The sequence below is a fragment of the Zootoca vivipara genome, chromosome 8, assembly GCF_963506605.1.
Source record: "Zootoca vivipara chromosome 8, rZooViv1.1, whole genome shotgun sequence".
Lineage (NCBI taxonomy): Eukaryota > Metazoa > Chordata > Lepidosauria > Squamata > Lacertidae > Zootoca > Zootoca vivipara.
The window spans coordinates 85,844,368-85,861,966 of NC_083283.1; the positions used below are offsets into that span (position 1 = coordinate 85,844,368).

At 41.9% G+C, this 17,599-nt stretch overlaps 1 protein-coding gene across 4 annotated transcripts in view; it reads left to right on the forward strand.

The window, feature by feature from the left end:
* RIN2 (Ras and Rab interactor 2) overlaps positions 1 to 13,631 on the forward strand; it is a 68,316-nt gene extending 54,685 nt beyond the window's left edge. For all 4 annotated transcript variants that reach the window (XM_035101975.2, XM_035101972.2, XM_035101971.2 and 1 more), the window contains 4 exons: positions 4,075 to 4,380; positions 6,401 to 6,532; positions 9,519 to 9,682; positions 11,665 to 13,631. In XM_035101975.2, the coding sequence (XP_034957866.2) occupies positions 4,075 to 4,380; positions 6,401 to 6,532; positions 9,519 to 9,682; positions 11,665 to 11,985 (923 nt within the window). In that variant the 3' untranslated portion in view covers positions 11,986 to 13,631. The remainder of the gene's footprint in view (positions 1 to 4,074; positions 4,381 to 6,400; positions 6,533 to 9,518; positions 9,683 to 11,664) is intronic.
* The last annotated feature ends 3,968 nt before the right edge of the window (positions 13,632 to 17,599 follow it).

Sequence of the window (17,599 nt, forward strand, 5' to 3'; positions counted from 1 at the left end):
ATGCTTAGAAAGCACGGGGCTGAGCAGTTTCCTGCTTGTCCTATCTTTCTAGGCACAGGTCCAAGTGCAGCTTCCCCCTGGAAAACGTGCTCTTTACCAATAAATCTGCCATTTATTCCAATTCAGCAGTAAACCACAGGTTTTCCCGGGGGGAAAGTGGCCGGGCAAATGGACGTGTGGATGAGCACTTAGTTAACAATATTTATATGCTACCCAGTGACAAATGGGCATTGCCCCCATGTCATTCCCAGATCTGCTCCAAAGGATTGGGGGAGATTCTCAGAACAAATTTAGGAACTTCATGGGGGAAAGAAAGCAGGGGACGGGGATGGGACATTTAGTTGTGCAATGATGAAACCCACTAAGCATCAGCCACTTAGTGCTGTGTTGTATACAGCCGGGGATAAACTGTTGTCCCATCCATTTTGCTACTGTTTGCATTGCATTGATTGCATCACGGCAGTTTTCCCCTTGTTAACAAAGAGACAGGAAAGCTGAGCCCTGGGTTTACTTTAGGAGAAGGTGTCAGGAATTTTGAAAGAATGTGGCCTAGAAGAAGCCAAGCTATGCACAACTGATAAAGGGCTGCCTTTGTGGTTATCTCTTAGGTGTGCAAACATTACTTCGAGGTTACAAATATTGACCCTGTATTGTGTTAGTAGGCTCAAAAGCTGGGAAACAGTGTTGCATTTAGTTCCCAGATTTTAGCTGCAAAGCAGCTTGTATGTGGGAGGTGGAAGAAGGATTAATTTTTAGAGCTAAAGGCTGGCTACAATTCCTTCTTCAATTTTTTAAAGTGCAACTGTCACCCCTAATGCTTTTTACAGTGATTGCTAGTGACTTCATAAGCCCATGTGTCATGTGTAAGTGCTTCCTGCTGCAGAATCACTTCCTCCATCCACACCAATGTGCTTCTTTAATCCCAAAGAGGTGTGTGTTGTTTTACTAAGGAATTGATTCTAACAAATCCCTTAAGGCCTGTGAGAGTTGTGCATCACTGCTCCTGTGCCATCATTCAGTTTTCAGATGGGGTAGTTTGTTTGAATTCTCAAGGAAACTATGTATACTGTATCTTCATACTTATCCATAATGTGTATATTTTACAAAAGTACATTTACCTCCTGTTTATTCCTCCATGTTTTGTTTTTATTTGTGTGGTTAGACTTAGTAAGGTATGCAACTTCGAGTTTTTTAAAATGGATGTTATTCTGCCTCTGCAATGGGTTGCATGGTCATTCCATTATATTGTCAGTTAATTAATGTTTATGTCATCTTTTTGTGGCTACATACACAGCCTATTACTGAGGTTTGGAGAGGGGACTAGGCACCTGCTATCAAATATATCTGAACTCAGCCCTGCACTTACTTTCCTTGATGTGATGATACAGGATTGCTCATGAGTCACACACACACACACACACACACATATAAAACTTTCAGATTCCACCACCTCAACATCTTTCTTTCTTTCTCATAAAATCCCTACTCTTTCCATCCCCGATCCCCTTCCTTTTCTCTTCTTTCTCCTTCCTCCCCAACAAATAATAATAATAATAATAATAATAATTGATAATAATAATAATATCACATACCTTCATGCATATATCTCTCCATCCACTTTCAGTAGTAACTCCCACTTTTGTGGTCTTTTAACCTCATGCTATAACTTGAATCACCACTGCATTTTTTATCATTACTATTACTATTTCCCCCCCCTTTATTTTCCCTTTTTATTTTACTATACTGTTCCTTTTCTTTTTTCTTTTCCCGTTTTCGTTTTTTGAATACTACCCTGTCAGCCTTTAATTTTTAACTTTTTACTATGAAATCCTAACCCCACTTCCCACCCTTAACTGGACCCCACTCCCTCATTTGTGTGTATGAGTGTAGGTGTGTCCCCACAAACAACACCCTCAACACACACCCTCCCTCTGGCCCCACTCCATTGGTCTCTTGCATCTCTGTTAATCCCTTTATGTCAACTGTTTGTCTGTTGGTCTGCTTGTCTTTCTGCCTGTCTGCTTGCCTGCCTCCCGCTTCGCCAATAGCCGCCTAATCCAGACGTTCTGTAAAAGCCACCAGTCAACAATGCTGGTTCAACTCAGCAACTCAACAATACCCAGGAACCACCACTGCCAAAACTACTAACCACAACACACCCCACTCCAAAAGGATACCATGCACATCTCAAAACCAGGCCACCAGGGAGATTGAGATGGCACCAACCAGGGAAGTGACAAACAGCACTGAGACCACAACATTGCCCCAGGATGTCAACAACCCAACAACAAAATGAGGCCTGAGGGAAATGGAACTGAGACTAGTAGAACTACTGAAGAACACAGTGACTCCCCTGAAGACAATAATCAGCGAACTGACCTCCAAAGTGGAAACCCTCACTAACACCATCTCCACTCTAGAAAATAAGAACCAAATGCATAGAACACCACAGAAACTAGTGCTCATATGCCCAGGAGCCTCACCAAAATGCTGGAGAGGATGCACCTCCACAGGCACATACCTCCACATAGAATCATAGAATCATAGAGTTGGAAGAGACCACAAGGGCCATCCAGTCCAACCCCTTGCCAAACAGGAAACACCATCAAAGCATTGAGAATGTCTCAAAATCCAACTCTTCTGGACATCAGTCGTACAAGAAATATTCAAAATAACTAAGCAAGTATTAGAAGTCACCCCAGAACTGGCCCTACTGAACATCTTCCAAGATAATAATGCCCACGCACATTATAAAGAGCTCATAATCCCCCTACTCTCAGCAGCCAGAAGCATCATAGCCAGACACTGGAGAGACCTGTCAGGAGTAAGCATGGACCAATGGTATCAAATAGTATGGGAAACAGCCTTACTAGAAAAACTAATCAATAAACTGAAACTGACACGGGGACAAATAGAAGAAGACACCTTCACCATGGTATGGCTCCCCTTTATCACATACATAGCCGAACAACAACAAAAAATCTGCCAACAGCATACAAATCAATCTGGCTAACCTGATCCAAAAACCCACCCTCTCTCACACTCACATGCATAAACAAAAGCCAACCAAAGAGAACCAACCACGCCCTAGGCCACCACCAAGGAAATAAAACAAGCGAATAGAAAGAGAACCTACACAAGTGGCGCTGACACAAAACCCCACACATACACTAAGTAGAAGAATAGAAGCATTGCCCCCTGCACCCTCCCGTCTCACCATTTCCCCTCCCCTCCCTTTCTCCTCTTTTCTTCCCAACCTAATACTGCATGCAACACTAATGTCTCACAACAAATGAAACTGATCTGTAGAAAATAAAACTTGAAAAAAGAGACAATGTCTGTATTTTTGTAAACTAAGAAAGCTTTAATAAAAATATATTTTAAAAAAAGAAAAGAAAATGGAGAAAGTGGATAGAAAGCAGTTACACTCTGGCTCTCGCAGTACTCGAACCTGGGACCATTCAGTGAAGCTGAACTTTGGATTCATGACTGACAAAACTTAAGTACTGAACTGCATCACGCAGCACATAGTTTGGAATTTGCTCCCACAGATGTAGGTAAAGCTAGAAAGGTGGGTGGATTAGACAAGTTCATGGAGAGTAAGGCTAATAGCTGCAATGGCTGAGTCCTGTCTCCATTGTTGGAAGCAGTATGTCTCTGAAGGTCAGTTGTTGGGGAGTGTGCAGTTTCACTTAGCTCCTGTTGTGGGGTTTCCATAGGCAACTGGATAGCTATTGTGGGAAAAGGATGCTAGACTTGATGGACCTTTGGGCTGATCCAGGAGGGCTCTTTTTACATTCATACAAATATGGACTGTATTTTGCACTGTTGACTGTCTTTATTTTATAGTTTTTCTTTTTTTAAAAAATAGCATGAATAAAGATGAAGTCTGAATTGTGGACTGTCTTTCTTCCTGTCATCTAGAACTGGTTTTGACATTAAAAATGAACCTGGCAATTTAACGGAATGATTATTCTGGCCTCAGTAAATGGTTTCCATTCTTTCTCTCCCTCGAGAGAGCAAAAATCATGTTCTTGGCCAGCTAATGAACCAAGCTTGCCTGTCTCTTTGCAGATGTGGTGTTGGAGAAGGCCATGCATAAGTGCATCCTGAAACCCCTCAAGGGTCATGTTGAGGTGATGCTAAAAGAGTTCCATACAGCTGACGGCTCTTGGAAACAGTTGAAAGAGAACCTTCAACTTGTCCGACAACGGAATCCTCAGGAGCTTGGGGTGTTTGTCCCAACACCAGACTTTGTAGATGTTGAAAAGATTAAAGTCAAGTTCATGACCATGCAGAAGATGTATTCTCCTGAAAAGAAAGTCATGCTGCTGCTAAGAGTCTGCAAACTAATTTACACTGTGATGGAAAACAATTCAGGTAAATGCTGTCTCTTGACCAAAGATTTCTTTGCTGTTCAGGAACCTTCTGGAGGGAGAGGGGAAAGTGAGCAAATGTTTTATCTCCCAACAGTTTCCAATCTCCCTTTTCCTTTATCTCACAGGTTTTGTAATTTGTAATCTGATAGTCTGCAGTTTGGTTCTGTTTGTTTTCATACTTGCACTATTTCTAGCATGTTGCAGTGACTAGTTGGTGTAACAGGGATCTGGAATGAAGGCAGTGTCTGCTAAGAAGAGATTAAACTAAAAGGGGATTGATGGGCCCAGATATTGGAGCACGTTGGAAAAAACAACAGGGAATCTAGCTAGCCATAGGTGGGCATTTCTGAATACAGTAATTTATGAAAGCAATAAAAGAATTTGGCATTGGTTCTGCATTTAAATTGTGTATTCGAACACTATGTATGCATTGCTGTAGTGTGAGAAAAGGCCTGTGACGCAGGTGCCAGTTCATGCCTTTTTCTTAAAGTCTGATACAAAAAGGGCACAATTTAAATGGGCAAATACATGTGTGGTACTGTCAATTATGTCAATTATGAATGATGCACACACAAATATGCAAATATCGCTTGCTAGAATTCCTGCACCCTCCGCATGCTTCCTGAAATTGGCCTGGAGTGTTTCAGGAGAGCAGCACATGAGGCTGGAGTGGTGGTCCAGATGGAGGGGCTAGAAGAGCGTGACATTGAATTCCACCCGTTGATTTGCAATGAACTGACCTTCAGACTGCATTTTTGCATTGTGAAGAACAATGAAAAACACGGTGTCACATCACACTTGTTTTAGAGGCTTAGTTTGAATAATTTGAAAATGGTGTGAGCCTTGAAAAGGTCTATGCCCTAAGACTAGTGCAGGCTTTTCCCATTCCAGGGTTCTGCAAGGTTTACGAGGAATGGCTAATCCTTTTAGGTGGAACAGAAGTGTTGCTGTAAGTATGAGCACAGTCCCAACCACCCAGGGGTAGGTAGCATAGAATTGAACTCACATGGTGCAAGCTAGCTCCTCACATAAGTTTTCAGTAAACCATGAAGCTGGTCAAGAGCCCCACAATAACATCTCATTGCTGAGCTAACATGGACATTGCTTAATCCAGACAGCAGTTGCTTAGCACAAATCCCAAGCTTTAACTCAGGGGTCCCCAAACTACGGCCCGGGGGCCGGATGCGGCCCAGTTGGCCTCCCAGTCCGGCCCGCGACGACCCCCGCTGCTCGCCGCCGCCCGCTCTTACGGCGCGCAGCGCGGCGGTGCTCTTCCAGGTCGGAAAAAAGCGCCGAAAATCCTTTGTGCGCATGCGTATGGGCCTCTCCCGACCCAGAAGAGGTCATTTCTGGTGCACTTCTGGGTCGGGGGAGGCCCATACGCATGCGCACAAACGATTTCCGGCGCTTTTTCTGACTTGGAAGCGCGCCCCTGCGCCGATTGGCGCGGTGGGAACCGGCCCAAAGCCCAGTAAGTCTGGGGACCCCTGCTTTAACTGATTTGTACCACAGTACAGTACCTCAGCACTACAAGTATTTAACTTCGGTGTAGCTAGTTGCCATCCTTTAATCTGCTTATCCAGTCCGGTGATGTCATATAAAGTATATGAATATGTGTGCCCGTGCTAGAAGTTCATTGGGTTTGCAATCACGTTCTCTTTAATTTTACACCAATGGTAGAATGTAAAGGATCCCTGGAGAGTTAAGTCTATGGGCTGTGGCACTCACCTCTCTTTTCAGGCCAAGGGAGCCAGCATTTGTCCACAGACAGCTTTCCGGTGCAACGGAACACCATGATGGAAGCCAGAGCACATGGAAACGCCATTTACCAATGGATCCTGTGATAATAGCATATATGTTTGAGTAAAATTCACTTGTCATTAATCTAAAATGATTCAGCTGAATAGAAACAGCAGTGCAGAAGACTGCCTTTAAACATGGAAGGAGGCAGACAAATCTGGCAGAGGGTTGTGATTAATGCCTATATTTTCTTTCCCCACTCTTCCTCGCCCTTCGTCAAGGGAGGATGTATGGAGCTGATGACTTTTTGCCAGTGCTGACCTACGTTGTGGCTCAGTGCGACATGCTGGAGTTAGATGCTGAAATTGAGTACATGATGGAGCTGCTGGACCCATCCTTGCTACACGGAGAAGGTAAATCCCCTTGAAGCTGTGAGGTGACTCCTTTGCCAGGAATTTGTTTACTTGTAGCCTGCCTGAATAGACAGCCTTTAAAAGAATCCTGAGAGCCTCTAACTTGTTGCCATGACTTATCAAGTAATGCCTACAAACAAAACAAAAAGATAACCCCAACCAATGAAGATAAAATGCCCTGTGTTCCTGCCCGCATAGAGAGAGGGTATTTTTAAATTAAAAATAATAATATGCTTTTCTTTGTGATTCTGGAAGGAGGAAACTGTCGTTTGGGCCTAGCAACTTGGGCAGTGGTGATTTATTTATTTTTTTAATGTATTTTTATTAAATGTATTTTTCTTGATTTACAAAGGTATGTGCAATCTCTCTCTCTCTCTCTCGTATTCCCCCTCCCCCCATGTAACATTTTTTTTACAAACCAGTTTCATTTGTTGAGACATTAGGACGAAAAGGGGGAAAGAGGGGGAGGGGGGGAAATGAGTGGGGATGGGGTCAGGTGGCGATGTTTCTATTTTACTTAATATATGTGGGGTTTTGTGTCAGCGTTGCTTGTGCAGGTTCTCTGCTTGTGATCCTTTGGTGGTGAGAGAGGTTGGGGTTGGCCTATGGTGTGATTGTTCATTTGTGGTTGGCTGTGGTGGTCTTTGTTTCGTGGGTGAGTGGGGTGGGTGAGTGTTTTGGATCTGGTTAGCCATATTGATTTGTATGCTGTTGGTGGATTTTCGTCATTGTCTTGTTGGGCAGAAGAGGGCCTTCTCAGGGGTGGCACCTGCCCTGTGGAACGCCCTCCCATCAGATGTCAAGGAAATAAACAACTATCTGACTTTTAGAAGACATCTGAAGGCAGCCCTGTTTAGGGAAGTTTTTAATGTTTAAGAAATTAGTGTATTTTAATGTTTCTGTTGGAAGCCGCCCAGAGTGGCTGGGGAAACCCAGCCAGATGGGTGGGGTATAAATAATAAATTATTATTATTATTATTATTATTATTATTATTATTATTATTTGTGCAGGGGTTGCGTTCCTGGCCCACTCATGTGTCAGCAGAGTGCATGTAACCCCCCCCCCCCAATTCTACCCCCTTTTTGGCCACTTCTGGGTTGCGGCAATGCGTGCGTCACAATCATGTATGCATTATACAACTGTAAAATGGTCTTTGCCTGTACAGTGATACCTCTACTTACGAATTTAATGTGTTCTGAACGCACATTCGTAAGTCGGAAAAAATTGTAAGTCGCATCCCATAGGAATGCATTGGGAGAAAAAATTCGTAAGTAGAAGCAACCCTATCTAAAAATTCATTAGTAGAAAAAAATCCTATCTAAACCACATCCAAGATGGCGGACGGAGCTCCATTCGTAAGTAGAAACATTCGTAAGTAGAATTATTCGTAAGTAGAGGTACCACTGTACTTGAAACCCTTTGCGGAACACTTCGTTATTATTTTTTAACACACAGGTTAGTCAATTTGGCAAAAAGGCATGGAGTGGAGAAGCCACACAGAGGTAGCAGCAGCTCTCCAGTTCATACTCAGACAACCAAAAATATATTCTTTCTGCCATGCAGAAAGAATGGGAGAAGAATATGTGAATCAGTTTTATTACTAGAATTTCCTCTTGACTTTTATTTAGGTTGTTTGAGAACATTGGGCTTGTTATTAAGGTGACATTTGCAAAAACCAAACCAACAATGATTTAGCTCTTAAAATATGTCTCCTGCTTGTGGCTCTGAAACTTTTCCTGCCTATGCAGTTCTTTGGCTCGTTATAAGCCTGGAGTAGTGAAGGATTCCAGAGGCCCCTCCCCTCCTGGGCAGCTGAGAGCAAAAGAATGCTGAAGCTGTTGAATCTGGCAAGGAACTTCTATTTCCAACAGCAAAACAAAAACAAGCAGGGCCAAGCTTCTGGCCAAGCAGCTGGATGTTGATACTTCCTTGGCCTCCAAACTGCATCAGATTTCTCTGTGTTACTATTTGCAACAAGTTGCATTTGTCTTTTCCAGAAATCCAGTGGTGGGCGGGGGCGTGAACAGAATTCCATCTAATGTGGAAGGGGCATTTGAGTACAGCAGGAATGAGAAGTGCAACAAACACCAGAGTCTGCTTTAAGTCATCTTCCTGAAGTTTGTGCTATACTTGCCACAGTGTGTGGTGTCAAGAAACCAGGAGAACAAAACAACTCAGAGGGTTGAAACCCACTGGCATGGCTGTGGTTTCAATGTCACACCCCAGAAGGATGGCAGACCCCCAATTTGTAGTAGTATCAGTAGCATTTATTAAATTTGGATACCTCTCTTCAAGAGGAGACTGAGAAGAGATAGGATAGCTATCTTCAAATATCTCAAGGGCTGCCACATGTAAGATGGAGCAAGCTTGCTTTCTCCTGCTCCACAGGGTAGGACCTGAACCAACGGCTTTAAGTTACAAGAAAGGAGATTCCAACTAAACATCAGGAAAAACTTTCTGACAGTAAGAGCTGTTTGACAGTGGAATAGACTTCCTTGGGAGGTGATGGAGGCTCCTTCATTGGAGGTGTTTAATAAGAGGTTGGATGGCCGTCTGTCATGGATGCTTTAGCTGAGACTCCTGCATTGCCGGGGGGGGGGGTCTGTTCCAACTCTACTATTCTATGATTCTATGATCTGTAGATTTCAGGGTGGTTCACAGTATAAAAATACAAAATAAAAGCACAAAATACATAATAAAAACAAGAACAAGAACAAACTACTAGCGCATTGATAGCTAACCTGCTATCCAGATGCACACTCATCATCCTTCTTGAGCATTGGCCATGCGGGCAGGGGCTGATGGGAATTGGAGTCCAACATCTGGAGGGTCACAGGTCCCCCCTCCCCCCCACTTTCATTTAATGCAAGACAGCAGATCACTCTTGTCTGTCTTGGAAAATTACGTTTTACACTGATTATACATATAAGTAATCAGGCTGTTGGTAATTATCTCTGGAACACTCTTCTCCTGATTTCTTCACAGGTGGCTACTACTTGACAAGTGCCTATGGAGCACTTTCTTTGATAAAGAATTTTCAAGAAGAACAAGCAGCTCGGCTGCTGTGCTCGGAAGCCCGGAATACCCTCCGACAATGGCATAAACGTAGAACAACAAATAGAATGATTCCATCTGTGGATGATTTTCAGGTACAGTTGATGACTTTTCCATATGATGACTTTTCTACTGTGGGCAGAGTATAAGTGTGATATACAGGGAGGGGGGAAAGCATTTGATCCCCTGCTAAATTTGCCCGTTTGCCCTCTGGCAAACCCCCAGAAACCCAGAAGACAAAAGTCAGAGATGTAAGTTAAATGAATATCTAATATTGGCAAAGCTAACTGTGATAAGAAATCAGTCAAAACAAAAAAAATTTTTAAAAAGAGTGGAAATGTTATGAGGGCTATATGGCATAGCACTGATCCTTTTTGGAAAGCTAAAGCATGTTTCACTGTTTGAATTTTATGGTTAGCAAAAAAAACCTCCAAGATTTGGGTTGCCATGCTTGCAAACGTATTAGAAAATAAATGTGGAGGATGTTTCTTCCCCTTAGAAACAAAAGTATTTGCTGGTGCATCCTGAATGTACATTTTGCCCTATATTTGACCGAATCCCTCCAATGACTCATTTCATTTCGTGTCAGAACAAGCTGTGTTCCAACATGCACACTCTGCTCTTCTTTCTTCCCTTCCTTCCTTCCTCATTTCTATTTTCTTCCCTTCTCTCTCCCCTCCCTCCTTTTTTCCTTCCTCAAATCTCCCCCTTTCATGTCTTCCCTTAGATTCTAGACGATGTCTGTTTCCGCTTATGGCCAGCATGTGTGTGTATGCTTTTTGTGTCTTTTTTAAAAAAACAAAAAACAAAAAACCATTCCTAATTATTTTACTGGAAGAAAGAAATGTTAACAATGAAAAGCAATTCTTCCCCACCTCCGCCTTCACTGTTGACTTGTTACTTGTTTTATTCTGCTCTGGGTTTTGTTACATTTAAATTGGTTTTATTATCTCCTGCATTATTTTATTTTGAGTTGATTGGAGGCCTTTCTTGGGCCAAAAAGTGGCATAGAAATGAATTTATGAAGAAGCAAATATACTACTTCTGCAGTGGGCAAAATAAATAAAAAGGACTGGCATTCCCACTAAAAGAAAATGCAAAAAAGGTGGGAATAACTAATAACAACTCACATGTTCAGCAAAAGCTCCCACAGACCTTGCCTAGAATTAATGAAGCTTGAATTATTATCAAATTGGACTCAGGAAAAGAGACATGAATCATATTCCCAAATGAGCTTCCCGAAACCAGTTCCTTGCTTCAATTTTAAAAAGCAAAAGCCAGACACATGTGCTCTGTGGAATTGCAAAATGCTTTTCATCTGCATTGCTGGCTGATGAAGTCTGATTTGTGTGACTAGGGCTTGGCCCACTTTTCCCCCTGAGCTCTGCTGCATATTGTGTTAGCCTCTTCAACAATAGGAGTTTCTTAGTATGACCACCATTCCCCAGAGAAGGCTCAGTGACACTTTGCCACCCTCTGGCATATGCCCAAGTCTCAGCTGAGTGAACTCAGTCTGGCCACAGATGATAGCTTTGCAGGACACAATAAAGTGAGCTCAAAAGCATAACCTTCATGGCAGGCTAATAATGAATAAGCAGAGGAAGTGTTGGGGCTATTAAGTAAGTCCTTTACTCACATGGGCAGGTTGAATAAAATTTCAGCAAGGGTTTCCAGTTTCTGCCTTCAGGGAACATTTACTGCATCAGCTTGTCTGCCATGGCACCCTTGTTACAGAATATGCATTCCATTTGAACAGAGCGCTGGTTAGGCCTATGAGGCCTCAATATCTGATATGTGAATTGAGGGTGATTGAGAAGATTTTGCTTTGAGTAGACCTGTTGCAATTAATGGCTCTAATTAATGGTTCATTAATTTCTGTGGATCTGCTCTGAGTAAAATTTAGTTGTATACCACCCTTAAGGTTTCCTGGAACACAGAGGACCTCTGATTAATAACAAGAGGAACAACTATATTACACATTGATTAGCCCAGCAACCAGGTGAAATCGTGCGGGTTTTTTTTAATTAGGTCTTGAATTTGAATATTTATTCTTCTCGTGTATTTCCCCACTTCACAGAACTATTTGCGAGTTGCATTCCAGGAAGTAAACAGTGGCTGTACAGGGAAAACCTTGCTCGTGAGACCATATATTACTACAGAAGATGTGTGCCGGCTTTGTGCTGAGAAGTTTAAAGTGGACATTCCTGATGAGTATAGCCTATTTCTTTTTATTGACGACACCTGGCAACAGCTGACAGAAGATACCTATCCTCAAAAAATCAAAGCTGAACTGCACAGCCGGCCACAGCCCCAGGTCTTTCATTTTGTTTATAAGCGCATCAACAGTGACAATTATGGTGCCATTTTTCAAAACGACAACAGCGATCACACTTCATAAAGCTCATGTGCTTTATGGTTGGGTTTTAAGTTGCTGAAAGCACCCTTTGCTTGCTGACTTGAGTTCATTAGACACTTCTCTGCAGGGCTCTAAACCAAATGTCTGGTAAGAACATGAACAACAATCACTGCCACTGACTAAATGTAATATCTATACAGGGCCATTGTACAGCTGTAGAACAGAAGTGCTACAGGGTATGGAGAGGGGGCTGAACTTTATGGATCACTGATCTTCTCAAATATACTGCAGTATGTCACACCAGCACATCTGTATTGCATTTTACTCTCCTCTTTAGTTCAAGCCCTAGTTTGCATTAACTTTACTGATGGCCAGACTATCTATAAGCTAGCTGGTGGGCTATCCATTTCACCAGTGTACATATATATATGCAAAACTGTCCAGTGCAGGGCATCAATAAACTCTGTCATATGGATGGTAGCAGCCTTCTCTAAAATAGAATTATGATTATTTTACTGAAGGCAGCTTGTTTTTATATGTATCACAGAAATTTTATAACAGTTGCAGGTAAACTGTCATGGTTGGTCCTTAAAATATTTTTTAAAACTATAAAATGTTCTATAATTCTGCATGTGATTTTTAACATTTAATATTCAAAATAAATCTCTTGCTGGTTTTAGAGTATTACATTGAACACTCCTGTGAGATTTAGATTGTTTATTGCCTTTTCTTCCCTGATTTAAGTGTTTTTAAATCTATCAAACTCATTTTAAGGTTGATAAAATTCTGTAAGTAATTTGTATTTTTGACATTGGCTACCCAAAGCCTTTTAGAAACCTGATGTACCACTTACTGAATAATTATTTATATATACTGCAATCTTGAATGGACAGATAAATTGGACAAAAGTATTTGAAAGAAGTGAATATAGAGACCAGGAAAGTGAGAAAACATAGTGTGGCTGCTTTAGAAATGACGTGTTTTAGGGCATGTGTTTCAAATAACACAGTTTAGTTACTCCATTGTTGTACACAAAGTTAGCCAAAGAAAGATAGCTGAGAGCTTCATCACTCCTCTTTGTGGAAGAGTGACTGGACATTGTTGAAGATAGATGTGAGTGACAGTCACTCAAAATGGGGGGGTTGTATTGTGAGGTTACCCCCAGTCTGCTGGTTCAGGCTTCTTGCAGAACGTAAGTGAAGGAAGTGGGGGGGGGGTCCAAAGTTTGAAATATTGTACAAATACAAATATTGATTTGACATCTGTTACGTTAGAAACAGCAAAGAACTGAATTTACAGGTTAAACAGATTTATGCAGACTGAAATGAGCAACATCACCTGCATTTTACTGTGGCTGAAAAAGTAAATGTTTTCCATAGGCATACAAATTGTAAGTTTCTTTCCAGAGAACTAAAACTGGGTTGTAATTTTGAATAAAGTCTACCTAAAAGATAATCGCTCCCTCCAAATCTTCTGTGCAACCCCAGAGGAAGTGGGAGATGAGAGATATTTCATGGGGTGGATTTTACTGTCTGGCTCTGCAAGTGCATTTTGTATGTACGTAAATATTTATATGCATGTTGATTTGCCACATACCTGCCACCTTGACATGTGTCTATGTTGTATTTCATTTTGTAAATGATAAAACAGTAGTTTTGCACATAATACATTGTAATACTTTACTATAATGAACATGTTTGTGTATATGTGAATAGTCTGTATTTAAGTACTCATCAGTTTCTTGCACTTGCAAGACATAGCCATTTTCTAGTCTCCTGAAACCATTCTTTAGTCCAGCTCATGTGGTTTGCTGTACATTGGAGTCTTAGAGCTGGTTCACACACTCATATCTATCCCTTGATTTTTTTATCATTTACTAACTGTAAACTTACAGCACTGGAAAACATTATATTTTTGAGGTGATATATGACACTTTCCCCTGTTACAGATCTATGATAACTTCTGCTGCAGTAATGGTCATAGATCTGTGAACTAGCCCTGACGACCAATTCACACAGTATACTTTAAAACATCTTGGGTGCATGCCTATTTTAATGTGAACAGGTTGGGGTGGAAATTATTGCTATCATGTTTGGTCTATATATATATGTACCCATTAGGGAATCAAGACTAATTGTAGTCTCAAAGTGAATCAGGAAATATAAGATACATCTTGATTCTAAGACTTTGAATGTTTAATAGCTAGTTTTGAGCTCTGGCTCCTGTTCCCCTGTGCCAATTGCTACTAGGAAACCTGTGCCAGCAACGGTCACTGTAGGGATCAGCAGAGTTCACACTGGTCAAAAGCACTCCGATCTCTGGAGGATGAGGACAAATGGAACATCCTAAGGACATAGTGACAGCTCTGCCTTAGACTGAAAATGACTTGTGTCATTTGATCTTCTTCCATTTTAGGCATACAGTGGTACCTCTGGTTACGAACGTAATTCGTTCCGGAGGTCCGTTCTTAACCCGAAACCTTTCTTTCTTTAGCTAATGGAGCCTCCCGCTGCCGCCTCACTGCCACCATGCGATTTCTGTTCTCATCCTGGGGCAAAGTTATTAACCTGAGGTACTAGAGTCTGTAACCCAAACTCTTTGTAATCCGAGATACCCCTGTATATCAGTGGTGTGCGGTCCATGGACTAGGGAGATTAGACTAGTCCCCTAAATTTTCCCCTGGCATCTCTTTCCTAAAGCCTGGGAAGCTTCTGCCTGGCTTCAGGAGGGAGACACGATGCTCACGCATGTGACATCAGGACATCACAATGTTGTGCCCGTTCCCAATCACCCTTGCAAGCTGCCACCTCTGGCCCTAACTGTTCACCTGTGGAAAAAAATCACCATACATGACTGGATTAATGCTTAATTTTCCTGAAATTGACACCATGGGAAGACTGAAACAAGTGCAGGAGACAACTCACAACTGGATACTATATGTGGAAAAGTCCATGTTTCTGAAATGGTGAGCTGTAACTGTGGCGTTGGATGGAAGAAAACACACACTCAGGATTTTTTAAGGTGGGTGCTTTGCACTCTGTTTTCCCTTCCAGAAACATTTTGGCCTTGAATCAGTATCTCTCTCATGTGTTTTGCTATGCTCGTATACACCCTTACAATTTGCTTTTTCTGTATACTAAACAAAACTGAAATTTTCGCCACATTTCAGAACCCTCACCTAATTATTCTTCATGTCATTTTACTTAAAAATAAATAAATAAATCAGAAGATTAGGCATACCCTGCTGGTGATTGCTGTGCTTGAAATACAGTAAGGGGGGGGAGTATTTGATCCCCTGCTAAATTTGCCTGTTTGCCCTCTGATGAAGAAATGACCAGTCCATAATTTTAATGGTAGGTTTATTGTAGCTCTGAGAGACAGAATAACGACAGGAAAACCCCCAGAAACCCAGAAGACAAAAGTCAGAGATTGATGTGCATTATAATGAGTGAAATAAGTATTTGATCCCCTGTCAACCAGCCAGATGTCAGGCTACCTGGTATCTTCACTGTATGTAACGAGCTAAGATCAGAAGCACCTACTTTAAGGGAGAGGTCTTACCTGTAATCCCAGCTCTTTACAGTACCTGTACAAAAGACACCTGTCGACAGAAGCAATCAATCCAGCAGATTCCAAAGTAGCCACCATGACCAAGACCAAAGAGCTGTCCAAGGATGTCAGGGACAAGATTGTAGACCTGCCCAAGGCTGGATGGGGCTACAAGACTATTGCCAAGCAGCTTGGTGAGAAGGTGACAACAGCTGGTGCAATAATTCACAAATGGAAGAAACACAAAATAACTGTCAACCTCCCTCGGTCTGGGGCTCCATGCAAGATCTCATCTTGTGGAGTTGCAATGATCATGAGAACGGTGATGAAGCAACCCAGACCTACACAGGGGGAACTTGTCAATGATCTCAGGGCAGCTGGGACCATACTCACCATGTAAACAGTTGGTAACACACTACACTGTGAAGGACTGAGATCTTGCAGAGCCCGCAAGGTCCCCTTGCTCAAGACAGCACATGTACAGGCCCGTCTGCAATTTGCCAATGCACATCTGAATGACCCAGAGGAGAAGTGGGTGAAAGTGTTGTGGTCAGATGAGTCCAAAATCGAGCTCTTTGGCATCAACTCAACTCGCCGTGTTTGGAGGAGGAGGAATGCTGCCTATGACCCCAAGAACACCATCCCCACCATCAAACATGGAGGGGACATATTATGTTTTGGGGGTGTTTTTCTGCTAAGGGGACAGGACACCTTCAACGCATCGAAGAGACGAAGGACGGGACCATGTATCGTCAAATCTTAGGTGAGCACCTCCTTCCCTCAGCCAGGGCATTGAAAATGGGTCGAGGATGGGTATTCTAGCATGACAGTGACCCAAAACACACGGCCAAGGCAACAAAGGAGTGGCTCAAGAAGAAGTCTCCAGACCTTAATCCCATCGAAAAATCTGTGGAGGGAGCTGACAGTTCAAGTAGCTACACATCAGCCTTGAAATCCTTACTGACCTGGAGAGGATCTGCAAAGAGGAGTGGGACAAAATACCTCCTGAGATGTGTGCAAACCTGGTGGCCACCTACAAGAAGCGTCTGACCTCTGTAATTGCCAACAAGGGTTTTGCCACCAAGTACTGAGTCATCTTTTGCAAAGGGATCAAATACTTATTTCACTCATCATAATGCACATCAATCTCTGACTTTTGTCTTCTGGTTTTCTGGGGGTTTTCCTGTTGTTATTCTGTCTCTCACAGCTACAATAAACCTATCATTAAAATTATGGACTGGTCATTTCTTCATCAGAGGGAAAACGGGCAAATTTAGCAGGGGATCAAATACTTTCCCCCCTCACTGTATCATTGCCTCCAAATCAACTTGCATCTTTTCTCTTCTTAATGGACAACACTGATGCAGTGGAGAAAAGGGGGAAATACCGTAGCTGAATTAAACTGAAAATCAGTGGACTGCAATGGGCAGAGAAAGAGCTGAAGCAGTCAAAAAGCTCAAAATAATGGGCATCTTTGTTTAATGGTGCAGTTTTTTGAAAAATGTAATCATTAATTTCCACTATCCCCTTAGGTGGAAACCTATTTCTTTCAGTGGCTGGAAACAGCTGACAAAGATCCTGTCTGCATGATGGTTAAAACAAGTTCCATCCTTGCAGAAGAAAAATGTGTTGTAAAATATTAAGGCACTTGATAACTACTAGAGAATGCTCACTGGTAGAAAGGAATGTCAGAGAAGATTTATCAGCTTTAAAAACAAGCCACCTGAATATATTAGCAGAAAATAATACTAAAGCAGGGAATAGTTATGAGATGTGTGATAGTTTGCATGTAAACACCACAGACTTCAATGAGATTAATTTGCTAGTAAGTGTATAGGAATGCAGGCTGAGAATCACAAAAATAAGAAATATTCAGCAACAGTTAAATCCAATTTATTACAAATATGCTGCATAAATCTCCTGCATCAATCAACCAAGTTTAGGAACTACTATCTTTCCATGACTGAAAATGGATTCTGACTCTCATATTGAATCTTAATGTCGAGATTCCCACCCACTGATCTTCCTACATTAAAGTTGTGTCCTTAAGCAGTACCTCAGCCTTTTAATAAGCAGGTTTGTAAACTGAATTACATTTTGTCTTTGA